This window comes from Girardinichthys multiradiatus, chromosome Y (genome assembly GCF_021462225.1).
Source record: "Girardinichthys multiradiatus isolate DD_20200921_A chromosome Y, DD_fGirMul_XY1, whole genome shotgun sequence".
In the NCBI taxonomy this organism is placed as follows: Eukaryota; Metazoa; Chordata; class Actinopteri; order Cyprinodontiformes; family Goodeidae; genus Girardinichthys; species Girardinichthys multiradiatus.
In genome coordinates this window covers 27006276-27019951 of record NC_061818.1, presented here as the reverse complement: position 1 = coordinate 27019951, position 13676 = coordinate 27006276, and the positions used below count along the sequence as shown (strand labels likewise).

General features: G+C 38.5%; 1 protein-coding gene across 2 annotated transcripts; it reads right to left on the bottom strand.

The window, feature by feature from the left end:
* Positions 1–304: 304 nt before the first annotated feature.
* LOC124864500 (histone chaperone asf1b-B) lies at positions 305–11311 on the bottom strand. 2 transcript variants are annotated; one of them, XM_047359305.1, is made up of 5 exons: positions 11288–11311; positions 11065–11198; positions 6978–7093; positions 6725–6901; positions 305–863 (listed from the first exon to the last, which is right to left on the bottom strand). In XM_047359305.1, exons 2-5 carry the CDS (start codon positions 11171–11173, stop codon positions 672–674), a joined length of 594 nt encoding a protein of 197 aa, XP_047215261.1. In that variant the 5' UTR covers positions 11174–11198; positions 11288–11311; the 3' UTR covers positions 305–671. The 2 variants fall into 2 exon arrangements, with proteins under 2 accessions (XP_047215261.1, XP_047215260.1); XM_047359304.1 differs by having other exon boundaries at positions 11065–11294.
* Positions 11312–13676: the final 2365 nt, after the last annotated feature.

The window sequence follows — 13676 nt, the reverse complement described above, 5'->3', positions numbered from 1 at the left end:
TCATAACATATTAGCGTTTATATTAATAAATTTAGTAAAGTACAGACATTCTACAATCTTCATCTCATTGACAGTTCAATTTTTTTCATTTATGCATACAGCTCGGCCCGTTTACCCGGCCAGTGTGTGACTGGGCGTGACGTTAACTCGGGCTATTTTTAGTAAAATGTGAAAATAGGAAGGGAAACAGCTGGCACTTTAGCTTAAATCAGTGGGAAATGGTACCTGTCAGGAAGGAATCCTGAATACAAAAAATAACTGTGCTTTCCAAACAACAATGAGGAAAACAGCCACGCACAAAAAATATAACAATGTTTCTTTATTTGTAACAAAACAGCAATCAGGACAAAAAAAAAAAAATAACTAGGACAAGTTTAAGTGCAATTTAACAAATATTAGATTATCAAACTCCTTAATACATATTGCTGTTTATGTCTAATACTTCAGTGCTGTAATGTCAAAAACAATTATAAATCCACTCCGCAACCAAAAAATGTGGGCAACTCAGAGAGCAGCATACAGTTAAATTTTGTTTAGTTGTATTGTTTTATAGCTGCTGTAGAAGTAGTAAGGCTGAGAGATCTGTAAATAATTTTACCCACACTAGAATGTCCATAGGCATCCTTTAAAAAGAAGGTAATTTGCTGTCAACCATCACCTTTTGGGTATCTCTATAAGCAATCCATAGAGTTATCTGGTGGTATGCCCACAGGTGGGGCCTTGCCTGGCAGACAGGACGGGGGCAGCATAGAGTTTGATGAAGGATCCACGTTTTCAGAGTCTTCCATTCTCTCTGCGCAGCCTTCCCAGTTTATGTGGAATCTTGTAACACGTGGGTTTGATGCTAGAATATTTCTCTGAAGCTAAAAAGAGAACATAAAGCAATGACTTAGTATGGTAGAACAGTAAGGTTTATCGTATAAATGACTAGGTTAAATGTGTAACCCTGACAGACATTTGAAATATTACAAATTTGAAATATTACAAATATTTTAAAGAGAAGAGAGGTACTGGAATGTTTAACTGAGGATGTTTAGACTGCCATTAACTGCTGATGTCACGTTAATTAAAACTGTGTCAAATAACTGGTAATTTACTGTTCTTACACCAGAACTTACTTTTGCAGTTTCAAAACAAAAAGAAAACATTTTATTGAGAAATTTAAAAACTTTATAATCCTTGACATGACAAGACATTTTAATATTAAACAAGCAAGTACATGAAGTGACCACTTTGCAATTTTAACCATCGGTTAGGTTTTATTTTGTACGTCCTATTGCCTAATTTGATTTTGACACAAAAATGAACAAAACATTTGAATCGAGTAATTTTTAAAGGTTTGCACCTTCAAGAAATTCTTTCTAGAATTGCGCCATTCAAGGTGGCAGCAGGTTGGAGTAGCTCTGTTACTTTTGATTCTGATTTATTCTTTTTTGGGAACTATTCCTCTTGTGGTGGATACAGTGGAATTTTTTTGGACTACTGTCCACTCCGGTGTTGGATGCTGTGCAGCTTGGAGGATTTTTCTTGATACTTTCTATTTTTGGACATTTGTTATGATGCATTGCCCTGGCAACGGGGTTGTTTCTTACAACCGAGAGCAGCTGATTAATATCTCAAAAGTTCAAATAATACTTCAACTACAACCCCAAATCCCTGATGAGTTGAAAAGGAGACGCCGTGGATGCAGAGCAGGAGCTAAGAGAAGAGAGAGGAGGAAGTTAAAACCATCTCTTCTATCTATTTTGATGGGCAATGTGAGATCGTTGGGAAACAAGTTGGATGAACTCCAAGCCCTACAAAGTACCCAGCCAGAGTACCGGGCATGCAGTATCATGTGTTTTACTGAGACATGGCTGCAGGATTATATCCCCGACTCCAGCGTCTCTCTGCCGGGCTTTCTAACCATACGAGCAGATAGAGATTTAAAGAGGAGCAGCAAATGTAAAGGAGGTGGACTGGCAGTACTTGTGAACAACAGATGGTGTAATCCAGGACATGTTACTGTGAAGTGTCATCTCTGCAGTCCAGATATTGAACTGTTGGCAGTAAGTTTTCGTCCATATTATTTACCCAGAGAGTTCACCAGTGTTATTTTGGTAACAGTTTACGTTCCACCTTCCGCTTTTGCTGACACTGCATGTGATGCCATCAGCTCAGTTGTTGCTAAGCTACAGACAAAAACCCCAATGCTTTTGTGGCAATTTCTGGTGATTTTAACCACACTTCACTCTCTGCTACACTTCCAATGTTTCAAGTTTGTCAGCTGCTCTACCAGAGAAAACAAAACATTGGATTTGTTTTATGCAAATGTCAAGGACTCATACATCTCTACAGCACAACCTCCTCTAGGCAAATCAGATCACAATCTTGTTTTTCTCTGCTCGAAATATAAGCCCCTTGTTCAGAGACAACCTGTAATAAAGAGGACTGTGAGAAAATGGTCACAGGAAGCTGAAGAAGCTCTGCAAGGTTGCTTTGAGGCTACAGACTGGGACGCACTGTGCCAGCCACATGGAGAAGACATCAATGCCATGACTGAGTGTGTAACCGACTATATAAACTTCTGTGTGGATAACATCATCCCCACCAGAACCGTGAGATGCTTCCCCAATAACAAACCTTGGATCACCAGTGACCTGAAGGACCTGCTTAACAAGAAAAAAAGAGCCTTCAGAGAGGGAGACAGAGAATTATTGAGGATTATACAGAAGCAACTTAAAGTCAAGATAAGAGACAGCAAGGAGGTGTACAAGAAGAAGCTGGAGAGCAAGCTCCAGCAAAACAATATCAGAGATGTGTGGACAGGGATGAAGAAGATCACAGGCTTCAAGCAGAAGGATGATCAGACCGATGAAGGTCTGGACAGAGCCAATGAACTGAACACATTCTTCAATAGGTTCAGTTCAGAAAGAAGCTCAGCATCCTCCTCTCCTGCTCACAGCCAAACAGACATCCCACCCTCCTTTGGCCCACAGGACCCACAGCTGTCCAGTAACACCTCACATTTTTTATCTTCCACCTCAGCCCTAGACCCTTCTGCTTCTACATGTTTGCCTTCAACCATATCAGAAGATGCTGATGCTTCCTTTGCTTCCCCCTTCCACCTGTATGTCTCAAGAAGTCAGGTGAAGAGACAACTGGAGAAACTGAATAGGAATAAGGCTGCAGGTCCAGATCATGTCAGCCCTAGAGTCCTGAAGGCCTGTGCAGAGCAGCTCTGTGGGATTCTGCAGCACCTCTTCAACCTTAGCCTGGTCCAGAAGAAGGTTCCGGTGTTGTGGAAGACCTCCTGTCTTGTTCCGGTACCAAAGAAAACTCACCCATCAGTCCTCAATGACTATAGACCTGTTGCCCTGACATCTCACATCATGAAAGTCCTAGAGAGACTCCTGTTGGCCCACCTGAGTAAGCAAACAGTAAACCATCAGGACCCCCTTCAGTTTGCTTATCGATGTGGAGTTGGAGTTGAAGATGCCATCATACACCTGCTTCAACAAACCCACTGTCATCTGGACAAAGCCAGTAGCACTGTGAGGATCATGTTCTTTGATTTCTCCAGTGCATTTAATACAATCCAACCTGATTTGCTTTGTCAGAAACTCCAGAAGACTCAGGTGGAGGCCTCAACAATCTCCTGGATCAAAGACTCCCTGACAAACAGACCACAGTTTGTGAGACTGAAGGGTTGTGAGTCTAACCAGGTAGTCAGCAGCACAGGAGCACCACAGGGGACTGTACTCTCACCATTCCTTTTCACTCTGTACACCTCAGACTTCCAGTACAAGACAGACTCCTGTCATCTGCAGAAATACTCGGATGATTCTGCAGTAGTGGGGTGGATCAGAGATGGACAAGAAGCTGAGTACAGGAAGGTGGTGGACCGCTTTGTGGCAAGGTGTGGAAACAATCATCTCATTTTGAACGTAACTAAAACAAAGGAGATGATTGTAGATTTTAAGAGAAACAGGAATAAGTCAAAAACTATTTCTTTCATGGGAGAAGAAGTGGAGGTGGTGGAGGAGTATAAATGTGGTGTTCACCTGGACAAAAGACTAAAGTGGAGATGCAACTGTGAAGCCATCTACAAGAAGGGACAGAGCAGACTGTACTTCTTGAGGAAGCTTAGGTCCTTTGGTGTTTGCAGCAAGATGCTGCATATCTTCTATAAGTCTGTTGTGGAAAGTGTGATCTCTTCTACCATCATCTGCTGAGGAAGCAGCATCAGAACCAGGGACTTAAAAAAGCTCAACAAGCTGATAAAGAAGGCTGGCTCTGTTCTGGGGACTCCTCTGGAACCTCTGGAGATCATTGTGGAAAGAAGGATTCTTCATAAAATGAAGAACATTATAGAGAAACCTGAGCATCCTCTTCATGAGACTGTCCTACAACAACAGAGTGTCTTCAGTCAGAGGCTTCTTCAGATCTGCTGTAAGACGGAGCGCTACAGGAGATCCTTCCTGCTCACAGCCATCAGCATCTACAACGGCTCTTTGAAGAAACCCTCATAATATGAGCTACAACATTTAATTTCCCTTTGGGATTAATAAAGTATTTTTGAATTGAATTGAAAACCATTTTGTTCCACATGTGAAATGTCATAAAAAATGTGACACCTACAATCGAAATCCTTTTCATTACAGCAAATCTCACAGCAAGTCACTACTGAAGCTACCCTCTGAATGCAGAATGGAAAAAAACAAATCTCACTAAGTAAATTACATGAGGAATAGGTTAATCAACATTTAGGCAAATACAGAAGATTTGTTACTATTGTTTACCCGAGGTATTTTTAAATAAACTTTGTGGTCTGAAAGAAAAAGCTCCAACACTTAAATGACTCCAGTTAATTCCAGTTGCCTAACACTGATGTTTAAATACGATCTACAGGTTTTCACCAAACAGATTTCTTCTATTTTTGCATTTGTTGTTCCATTTGCTTCAGATTATTAAACAAATGTTAACACCAGTCAAAGCTAACCTGAATAAAAACAAAATGCAGTTTCCAAATAATGGCTTTAATAAGAGAAGAAAAGCTATCCAGACCAACCTGACCCTATTTTAAGTAGCTGTGATGCACAACCAGTGTAAAAGAGTGCTTTCTTTGGCACCGTTTGTGCCACCCCTGCAGGACAACTACCACCATGTGTTTGGGGTAGCTGGTGATGAGTCTTTTATATCACAGTGGTGGAATTTTGGCCCAGTCCTCTTTGCAGAATTGATTTCATTCAGCCACACTGCAGAGTTCTCAAGCATGAATGGACTGTTTTAGGTCAAGCCACAGCACTACCAATTGTATTGAAGTTCTTACATTGAGTAGGTTACCCCAAAACCTTCGATTTTGTTTTTGGAGATATTGAGAAGTGGACTTGCTGCTGTGCTTTGCAATATTCCCCTGTTGCAAAACCCAAAGGAGCTTGAGGCCACAAACTGTTGGCCAGGCATTCTCCTGGATTTTCTGGTAGAAACCAGGATTCCTGGTTCTAATAATTACAGCAAGTTCTCCAGGTCCTGAAGGATCAAAGCGGGCCCAAACCATCACAAAACCACCACGCCATGTTTGACTCTTAGTATGATATTCATTTTCTGGAATGCTATTAGTTTTACACCAGATGTAACATGACGCACATTCTCCAAAAATGTTACCTTTGTCTCGTCAGTCCACAGTATGTTTTCCTACACGTTTGGGGGATTATTAGGATTGTTGTGTTCATTTTGGACAGCATGGGTTTTCACCCTGGAACTCTTTATGGGTCCCAGTTTTGGCCAGTCTCTTTTGTTATTGTTTAATTATGAACACCGACTTTACCTGACAAAAGTGAAACCTGCAATGCTTTAACGTTCTAAGTTCTTTTGTGACCTGCTGGATAAATCATCAATCGACTCTTGACCTAATTTTGGTAGGTTGCCCACTCCTGGGAAGGTTCACCACTTTTCCATGTCTTCCATCATTTGTGGATAATGGCTCTCACTTGCATTCACCGGCGTGCCAAAGTTTTAGAAATGGCTTTGTAAGCCTTCCAGACTGACAGATGTCAATGACATTGTTTGCTAAGTGTCTTCCAGGCTAACACATTGCTTTTTACAATCTTTTTGCCTACTTCATGTCTTCAGACAGGTTCTCTGGAAGTGATTTCTTGATTCTACTGGTCTGTCGGTTATTGAGCATCAGCAGGGCTTGTGAAATTGAACTCAGCTTTCCAAACACTTTGGGTTTATCACAGTTAATTCTTGATTTATCAAAAGGTGGACAGGTGCCATTTTATTTTTAGTCAGGGCTGAGTAGGTTTGGGTAGCATTTTTCCCATTATAAAAGAAGTGAATTTAAAAACTACATTCTATTTTTTCTTCAGGTTACCTTTGTCTGATATTAATTATATTTGTTTGATGACTTGAGTGTGACAAAAAAGTAAAAAACACAAGAAATCTGTTAGGAGACTTTTTAAGAGCATTCTGCATTGTTGGAGTGATGATAGGGAACCTTTACTTGTGAATTTAATAAACTTTACACTTGATATTTTATAAAAATGAAATACTTCATGTCATTAACATTTTTCCCCCCAATCACTTCTTTACTTTTATTTCTATCTAAAACCAAATAAAGAATTTTAATACCCACTATTCCCCTAAAGCGAATATTTCAAAATTGCTTTAAAACTCACAAAAGTTATTTTAAACATTATAAGACTGAACATTTATGTGATCATAAATCAGCCAGTCTGACCTGTGTGTAGTCCGGCTTGATTGGAGGATTTTCACGAAGCTCTGGGTCTGTGTATTCGTTGTTCACGTAGTAACCGATGCGTATAAACTCTTGGCCACGATAAGTGCATGTAATTAGAACTACGGTTACGCCAACAGCATCACTTTCAGGAATCAAACCAGTGTTTGGGGCATCAGCCTGTCAAAAGAAATGACTAACACATTAAAACTTGAAGCTGCATAGCAGTAGACAGTAACATTAAAACCAAACCCACCTGAAAAACAAACATGTGTCTCCCAGCAGGTACAGGACCAACCAAAACAGAGTCCAAGATTTGGTCATACTCCTCACTCTCTGCTGAACCAACATAGATGATCTTCCATTCTAGGTCTAATAAAAAATAAAATACTATGAATACACAGTTACAATGGAGGACTATTGTAACTTTCTTTAAACATTTTAAGTCCTTCTGGAAGTCTTATTTTTTTCAACTGAACAACTTTGAAGGTTGTTTCAGTTGTTCAGATTTAGGCATTCCAGAATTAGGAGTCCCAAAAATTACATCCACAGACTGATTGTAGGAGCATGAGGCGTAATTTCCACTGGCCACCAGAGATACCCGACCCTAACCTCGTGGAGATTCTCTGAGATGCTGAAGAACATTTAAGTTTTCTAAAAATCACAGCAACTCTGGGTGGAAATAAATGTTGAGTGAGCTTATTGAAACAAAGATTAATGATGAACGATGAATGAAAACCATAATTAAAGACAAATGTGGTCCAACCATAAATAAGCATATCACTTTATTTAGGCCTTTCTTAATTTAATTTTAGCTGTAAATATTTAGCAGAAAAGCTCAATTATTGTACTTGACCTGACTGCTGCTGCTTTCATAGTGCTAGATCATGCAGAGATCTCATCATAGTTGGAACACTGTGTAGTTATCGAAGGAACCGTTGATCTGTGGTGTAGGTCTTTATTCGACAGGTGCTTCTCAGTCTATGCAGCAAGGCTTACATGTGGAGTTTCTCAAGGTAATCAAAGAAAAAAACTAACAATTTTCTCTGTGCAATCACTTGTTGTACTACACAATCAGACGCATTTAGAATATCCAAATATTATTCGCTAGTATTTGATAAAACCAGTTTTGTTAAAAACGTTGGTGAAACTCAAAACAAGTCAGCTCAGTTGTTTTTTTTATTATCAAAGTAAACTCTTAATCCTCTTCAAAGCCTTTTACGAGGTTTTTCATATTTTTATAACATGTTTAGATCAGTGTAAATCACCATATGATGGTATTAATCTGTCATGTTTTTAATCCTCAAATGTGGTTCAGAATGCTTCAGCTTTACCACCCCACCAGCTTTTCTGTCTGTTAAAAGAAGTATTTTTTTAATAGTTTGGAGAAATCCTATTTAAAGATCCTTTATTTACATAATTATATGCAATCAGGAATGCTGCTGTCAAGCAACGAGGTGCTCTAAGATTTTCCAGAGTCCAAACAGAAAAGTACTGGTGATTGTGTCTGTGGAGCTGCTGAACCTAAGTTATGACATACTTTACTGATCCCTTTTTCGGGTATTGCGTTTTACGTAATGATTTTAACAGTCCGCATTTTGTTTGTATTGTGGAATAAGAGTTCAGGTTTAGTTTCTCCAGAAGGTTGTGTGAGATTTTAGCCAGTGCGTGATGTTTCCTTTGGAAGAGAAGAATTTTGTCTTGTATCCCTACTCATCAGAAGACATGAGTAGGAACACATACAGAAGATGTCGTCACAGCATGTAGAACCCAACCAGCACTTGTTGGAAATTCCTGCAGCTTTTTCGGTGTTGCAGTCAACATCCTGGCAGCATCCCAAGAGGATGACTCTTTCCAAACCCCTCTGCTGATGTTTTATGGTACTGATCTTCAGAATATTTAATGGATTGTATAATTACTGTTTTTACATTTGTTGTCAATGTACAGGTCCTTCTCAAAATATTAGCAAATTGTGATAAAGTTCATTATTTTCTATAATGTCATGATGAAAATTTAACATTCATATATTTTAGATTCATTGCACACTAACTGAAATATTTCAGGTCTTTTATTGTCTTAATACGGATGATTGTGGCATACAGCTCATGAAAACCCAAAATTCCTATCTCACAAAATTAGCATATTTCATCCGACCAATAAAAGAAAAGTGTTTTTAATACAAAAAACATCAACCTTCAAATAATCATGTACAGTTAAGCACTCAATACTTGGTCGGGAATCCTTTGGCAGAAATTACTGCTTCTGTGCGGCGTGGCATGGAGGCAATCAGCCTGTGGCACTGCTGAGGTCTTATGGAGGCCCAGGATGCTTTGATAGCGGCCTTTAGCTCATCCAGAGTGTTGGGTCTTGAGTCTCTCAACGTTCTCTTCACAATATCCCACAGATTCTCTATGGGGTTCAGGTCAGGAGAGTTGGCAGGCCAATTGAGCACAGTGATACCATGGTCAGTAAACCATTTACCAGTGGTTTTGGCACTGTGAGCAGGTGCCAGGTCATGCTGAAAAATTAAATCTTTATCTCCATAAAGCTTTTCAGCAGATGGAGGAATGAAGTGCTCCAAAATCTCCTGATAGCTAGCTGCATTGACCCTGCCCTTGATAAAACACAGTGGACCAACACCAGCAGCTGACACGTCACCCCAGACCATCACTGACTGTGGGTACTTGACACTGGACTTCTGGCATTTTGGCATTTCCTTCTCCCCAGTCTTCCTCCAGACTCTGGCACCTTGATTTCCGAATGACATGCAGAATTTGCTTTCATCCAAAAAAGTACTTTGGACCACTGAGCAACAGTCCAGTGCTGCTTCTCTGTAGCCCAGGTCAGGCGCTTCTGCCGCTGTTTCTGGTTCAAAAGTGGCTTGACCTGGGGAATGCGGCACCTGTAGCCCATTTCCTGCACACGCCTGTGCACAGTGGCTCTGGATGTTTCTACTCCAGACTCAGTCCACTGCTTCCGCAGGTCCCCCAAGGTCTGGAATCGGCCCTTCTCCACAATCTTCCTCAGGGTCCGGTCACCTCTTCTCGTTGTGCAGCATTTTCTGCCACACTTTTTCCTTCCCACAGACTTCCCACTGAGGTGCCTTGATACAGCACTCTGGGAACAGCCTATTCGTTCAGAAATTTCTTTCTGTGTCTTACCCTCTTGCTTGAGGGTGTCAATAGTGGCCTTCTGGACAGCAGTCAGGTTGGCAGTCTTACCCATGATTGGGGTTTTGAGTGATGAACCAGGCTGGGAGTTTTAAAGGCCTCAGGAATCTTTTGCAGGTGTTTAGAGTTAACTCATTGATTCAGATGATTAGGTTCATAGCTCGTTTAGAGACCCTTTTAATGATATGCTAATTTTGTGAGATAGGAATTTTGGGTTTTCATGAGCTGTATGCCAAAATCATCCGTATTAAGACAATAAAAGACCTGAAATATTTCAGTTAGTGTGCAATGAATCTAAAATATATGAATGTTAAATTTTCATCATGACATTATGGAAAATAATTAACTTTATCACAATATGATAATATTTTGAGAAGGACCTGTATGTAACAGGTCTCTCTTGTAAATGAGACCATGGGTCTTAAGAGACTCTCCTGTATAAATAAATAAAATACAAAAAAAACTTGACCAGATTAGGTTTCATCTTTTCATCAGCGGTTGGTGACTGTATAACGATCTCGCTAAAAGGCTTTGGAAAATATCTTCTAACCTTTTTCTGACTGATGTCTTTCTACAAATAAATATTTTTTGCTGCAAATGATCGGTTAATCAGATTCAATATTATTGATGGCAAGTGTGAAAGGATTTCAACAAGATGCGCACTATAGAAAAAGGTTATTTGTGCTTTTTTTTTTTACATAATGAGGGTTTTTATCTTCTTGTAAAATCAGCTTGTTTCTCTCATTAATTGTACATGATAAATGTCATTATTTGTGAGAAAGTTTGGAAATAACCCGTCAAAGTCAGCATTTTGTTTTTACATAGCAAGAACTTGACATTTCAGAAGTTGTACTACACTTTTAAGAAATGCTGTGATTTAACAGGATTGACATTGAAAGACATTTGTCCATATCCGTTTGTAGCCAAATCGAGATTGAACTCACAAAGATTTTGTTAAAACAAAACAGTTTGAGGTAAATTATCTTAATAGCGTGAAGCATTGTCTATCGTGAGGAATACTTAAGTCAAGCTGTATTGTTACATTAACACAGAGTTTGTGTACAGTTACCTCTGTCAACTTTATCGAACTGGTAGCAGTTAGCCTCGAACCAACAGTCTTTTGTTAGCTTCACACAAGCAGTTATACGAGAGATTTTCTTCGATGGTACCTACCTTCAGGGAGGTCTTCCATACACTCAAACGTGATTTCAAACTGAAAAGGGTTTCCAAAAGGACTCGGGTTGTCCAAGACGGCCACATTCAACACTTGTACCTTTGCCATTGTTGCTGGAGCGCTAAACTCGGGGCTAATAAAAAACAAACGTCCAGTTTCCCGGGGAAAGCTTTAACAGCCGCGCACTCACACGAATATTAGTAGCAGATCTACTAGTCACACCTCTGCGTTTACCGAGCGTGTACCTTAATCACACGACTGATATTTCACTACTCACAATGTCAAAGCTAAAAAAGAGAATGTATCTAAAAATCTGGCGATAAACTGCCGCCCTCCCGCCGCTTTGACCGTCCTACCCAGACGTCACCGCGAGTATGGCAAGTCGTAAGTACGTGAGCGGTTCGCCTGTTTGAAAACAGAGGCGGACTGTTTTTACTGACCCCTAGCGGTGAAAATACACAACATCAGCTGTGACAAAATCGGTGATTCAGACATTTATTTTAGCTAGTCCAAACAAAAGCCAACACATTAGTGAAATTCAATAAATTAATAATAAAAAGAAATAACAACCTAGAGCAATATTAGCCAAACTTATGGGGCTTGGCATATGCTCCTTTCGCAACTCTGAAAGCCTGCTTTCTCATTTCTTAACCAATTAAAAAGGCAATTTAAATGCTACAAACATTGGAGACTTAAACAAAATCGCCAACGTTTTATGTCACTTCTACTGCAATAATCAGAATATTCTTAAAGGGAATTTCACATTGTTGTTTTGTGCATAGGGCCAAAAAATGAATAATTTTGTATAGGTGCTATCTGTTTTTGACTGCAACCATTCACAAACTGTGTTCCAAAGAGATGTAACAATATTAAATGAATGGAAAAGATGTTCTTGAGTTTTTGTTTTGTTTTTTGACTAAATAGACATGCATAATAATTCAAATTAAGTCTTGGTCTCTGAATGATAAAATAACATTCATTGTTTTAAATTAACCTTTTTAATTTTAGGTTCAAAGAAAAACATAAATATCTGGTTTTGATGTTGATATTCCACACCTCTTTTAATTTTTCACAACTGGGCTAAGAAATATATTTGTACTTACTGATCTTACGTATTTTTAGGTTACAGTTTGTGCCCAAAAATTTACGTCAGCTGTACAGGAAACAGGAAAAACAGGTCTCGTGAAATATTACATAAATATCCCTGCAATAAATTTGTTAAGGCATGGCTTTAACAACTGAATTTCTTATTATAAACAATATATGTTAAATTACTATTTGAAATTAACACAATTTGGGATACATTCTTTATTGTTCATTGAATTAACTATGGACTAAATTCTGTTTTTAATCCACATTTTGTAAAATATGGATTTCCTCTCATGCAAAATAAATTTGTATTACCAAATTATAGTAATATCAGCAATTTTCAACATAATCTGACAACATAAAGGATACCTATATGGGCTTAACTGGAAACTGTTTAGTTAAGATTTTATTAAGTTCTTCTAGATGATCAGTTGAAAAACGTTCTCGTATGTCCAATTCTTCCTCTGAGATATTCAGGGTCCGATTAAATGAAAAACCCAAAAGGAAAACTGTCTTTGTTGTTTTTTAGTTTGTGCTGCATTGAGCACTAGTAGAAGAACTGAATGGCTCTGGAGGCCATTTTTTCACCTCTAAGACAACCCCCTCCCTCTGAACACTGAATCTCCATGGACTACTTTTAATGGCTATTTGAGATCAGCCAGTTCATGTCTTTTTTTTACCCCAGAAAACATTTTGAATTAGACATTCCTTTTACCCATAGATGTTAAATGTTTGTCTTAGCCTGTGTTATCAAATTCAGCTACCTTCAAATAACAATTTGACATTGAAAAGACCCTTGAGGCATTCCCCTATAAAACAAAACCCCTGCTATACACCTTTTTTATGATTGCTATGATTGTTGAAGTAAATCCCGTTTAAGCAATAGACTACACGGATCTCTACAGGGTAACTGAAAGACAGAGATCAGAAACTTCTGCCAGTAAAACTAAACGTTTACTGACCAACATGTAACAGATATTAATCCTTTCATTTTGTACCTGATACTAAAAATTTGCTCCTTTAAAGATTTACATATAAATATTATGTATCAAAATATTCACAGTTTTAAAAAGGCAGTTATTAACTTCAGTCTCCACCATCCACAAAAAAAACTATTTGTACATTTTGTACATTTTAAACCCCTTAAATGCAATTATTAACTATGAAAGTGTTTGAGTTTTTATTTGTTGAATTCTTTTAAAATAAACTTCACCATCTGTGACAGAAAATATACTCCCATAGAAATATGTAGGTATCATCATATTTCAGTCACTCTTTTATGTGTCAAAATCTCTTTCTTTTCACATAAGGGAATACAAATTTTAATTAAAAATCAAACTGCTACGGTCTTGCATTCAAAAAATATATATTTTAATGGGAGTCTACAGCACAAAAGATTCCTCTGTTTGGTTTAAAATGCAGGTGAAATTGTTTAAGAAAACATAATCAATGACATTTAAAGTTTACCCTCAAAATACACACCTTGCTCACATTTTATGCCCTTTGTGTCTACACAGCTAAA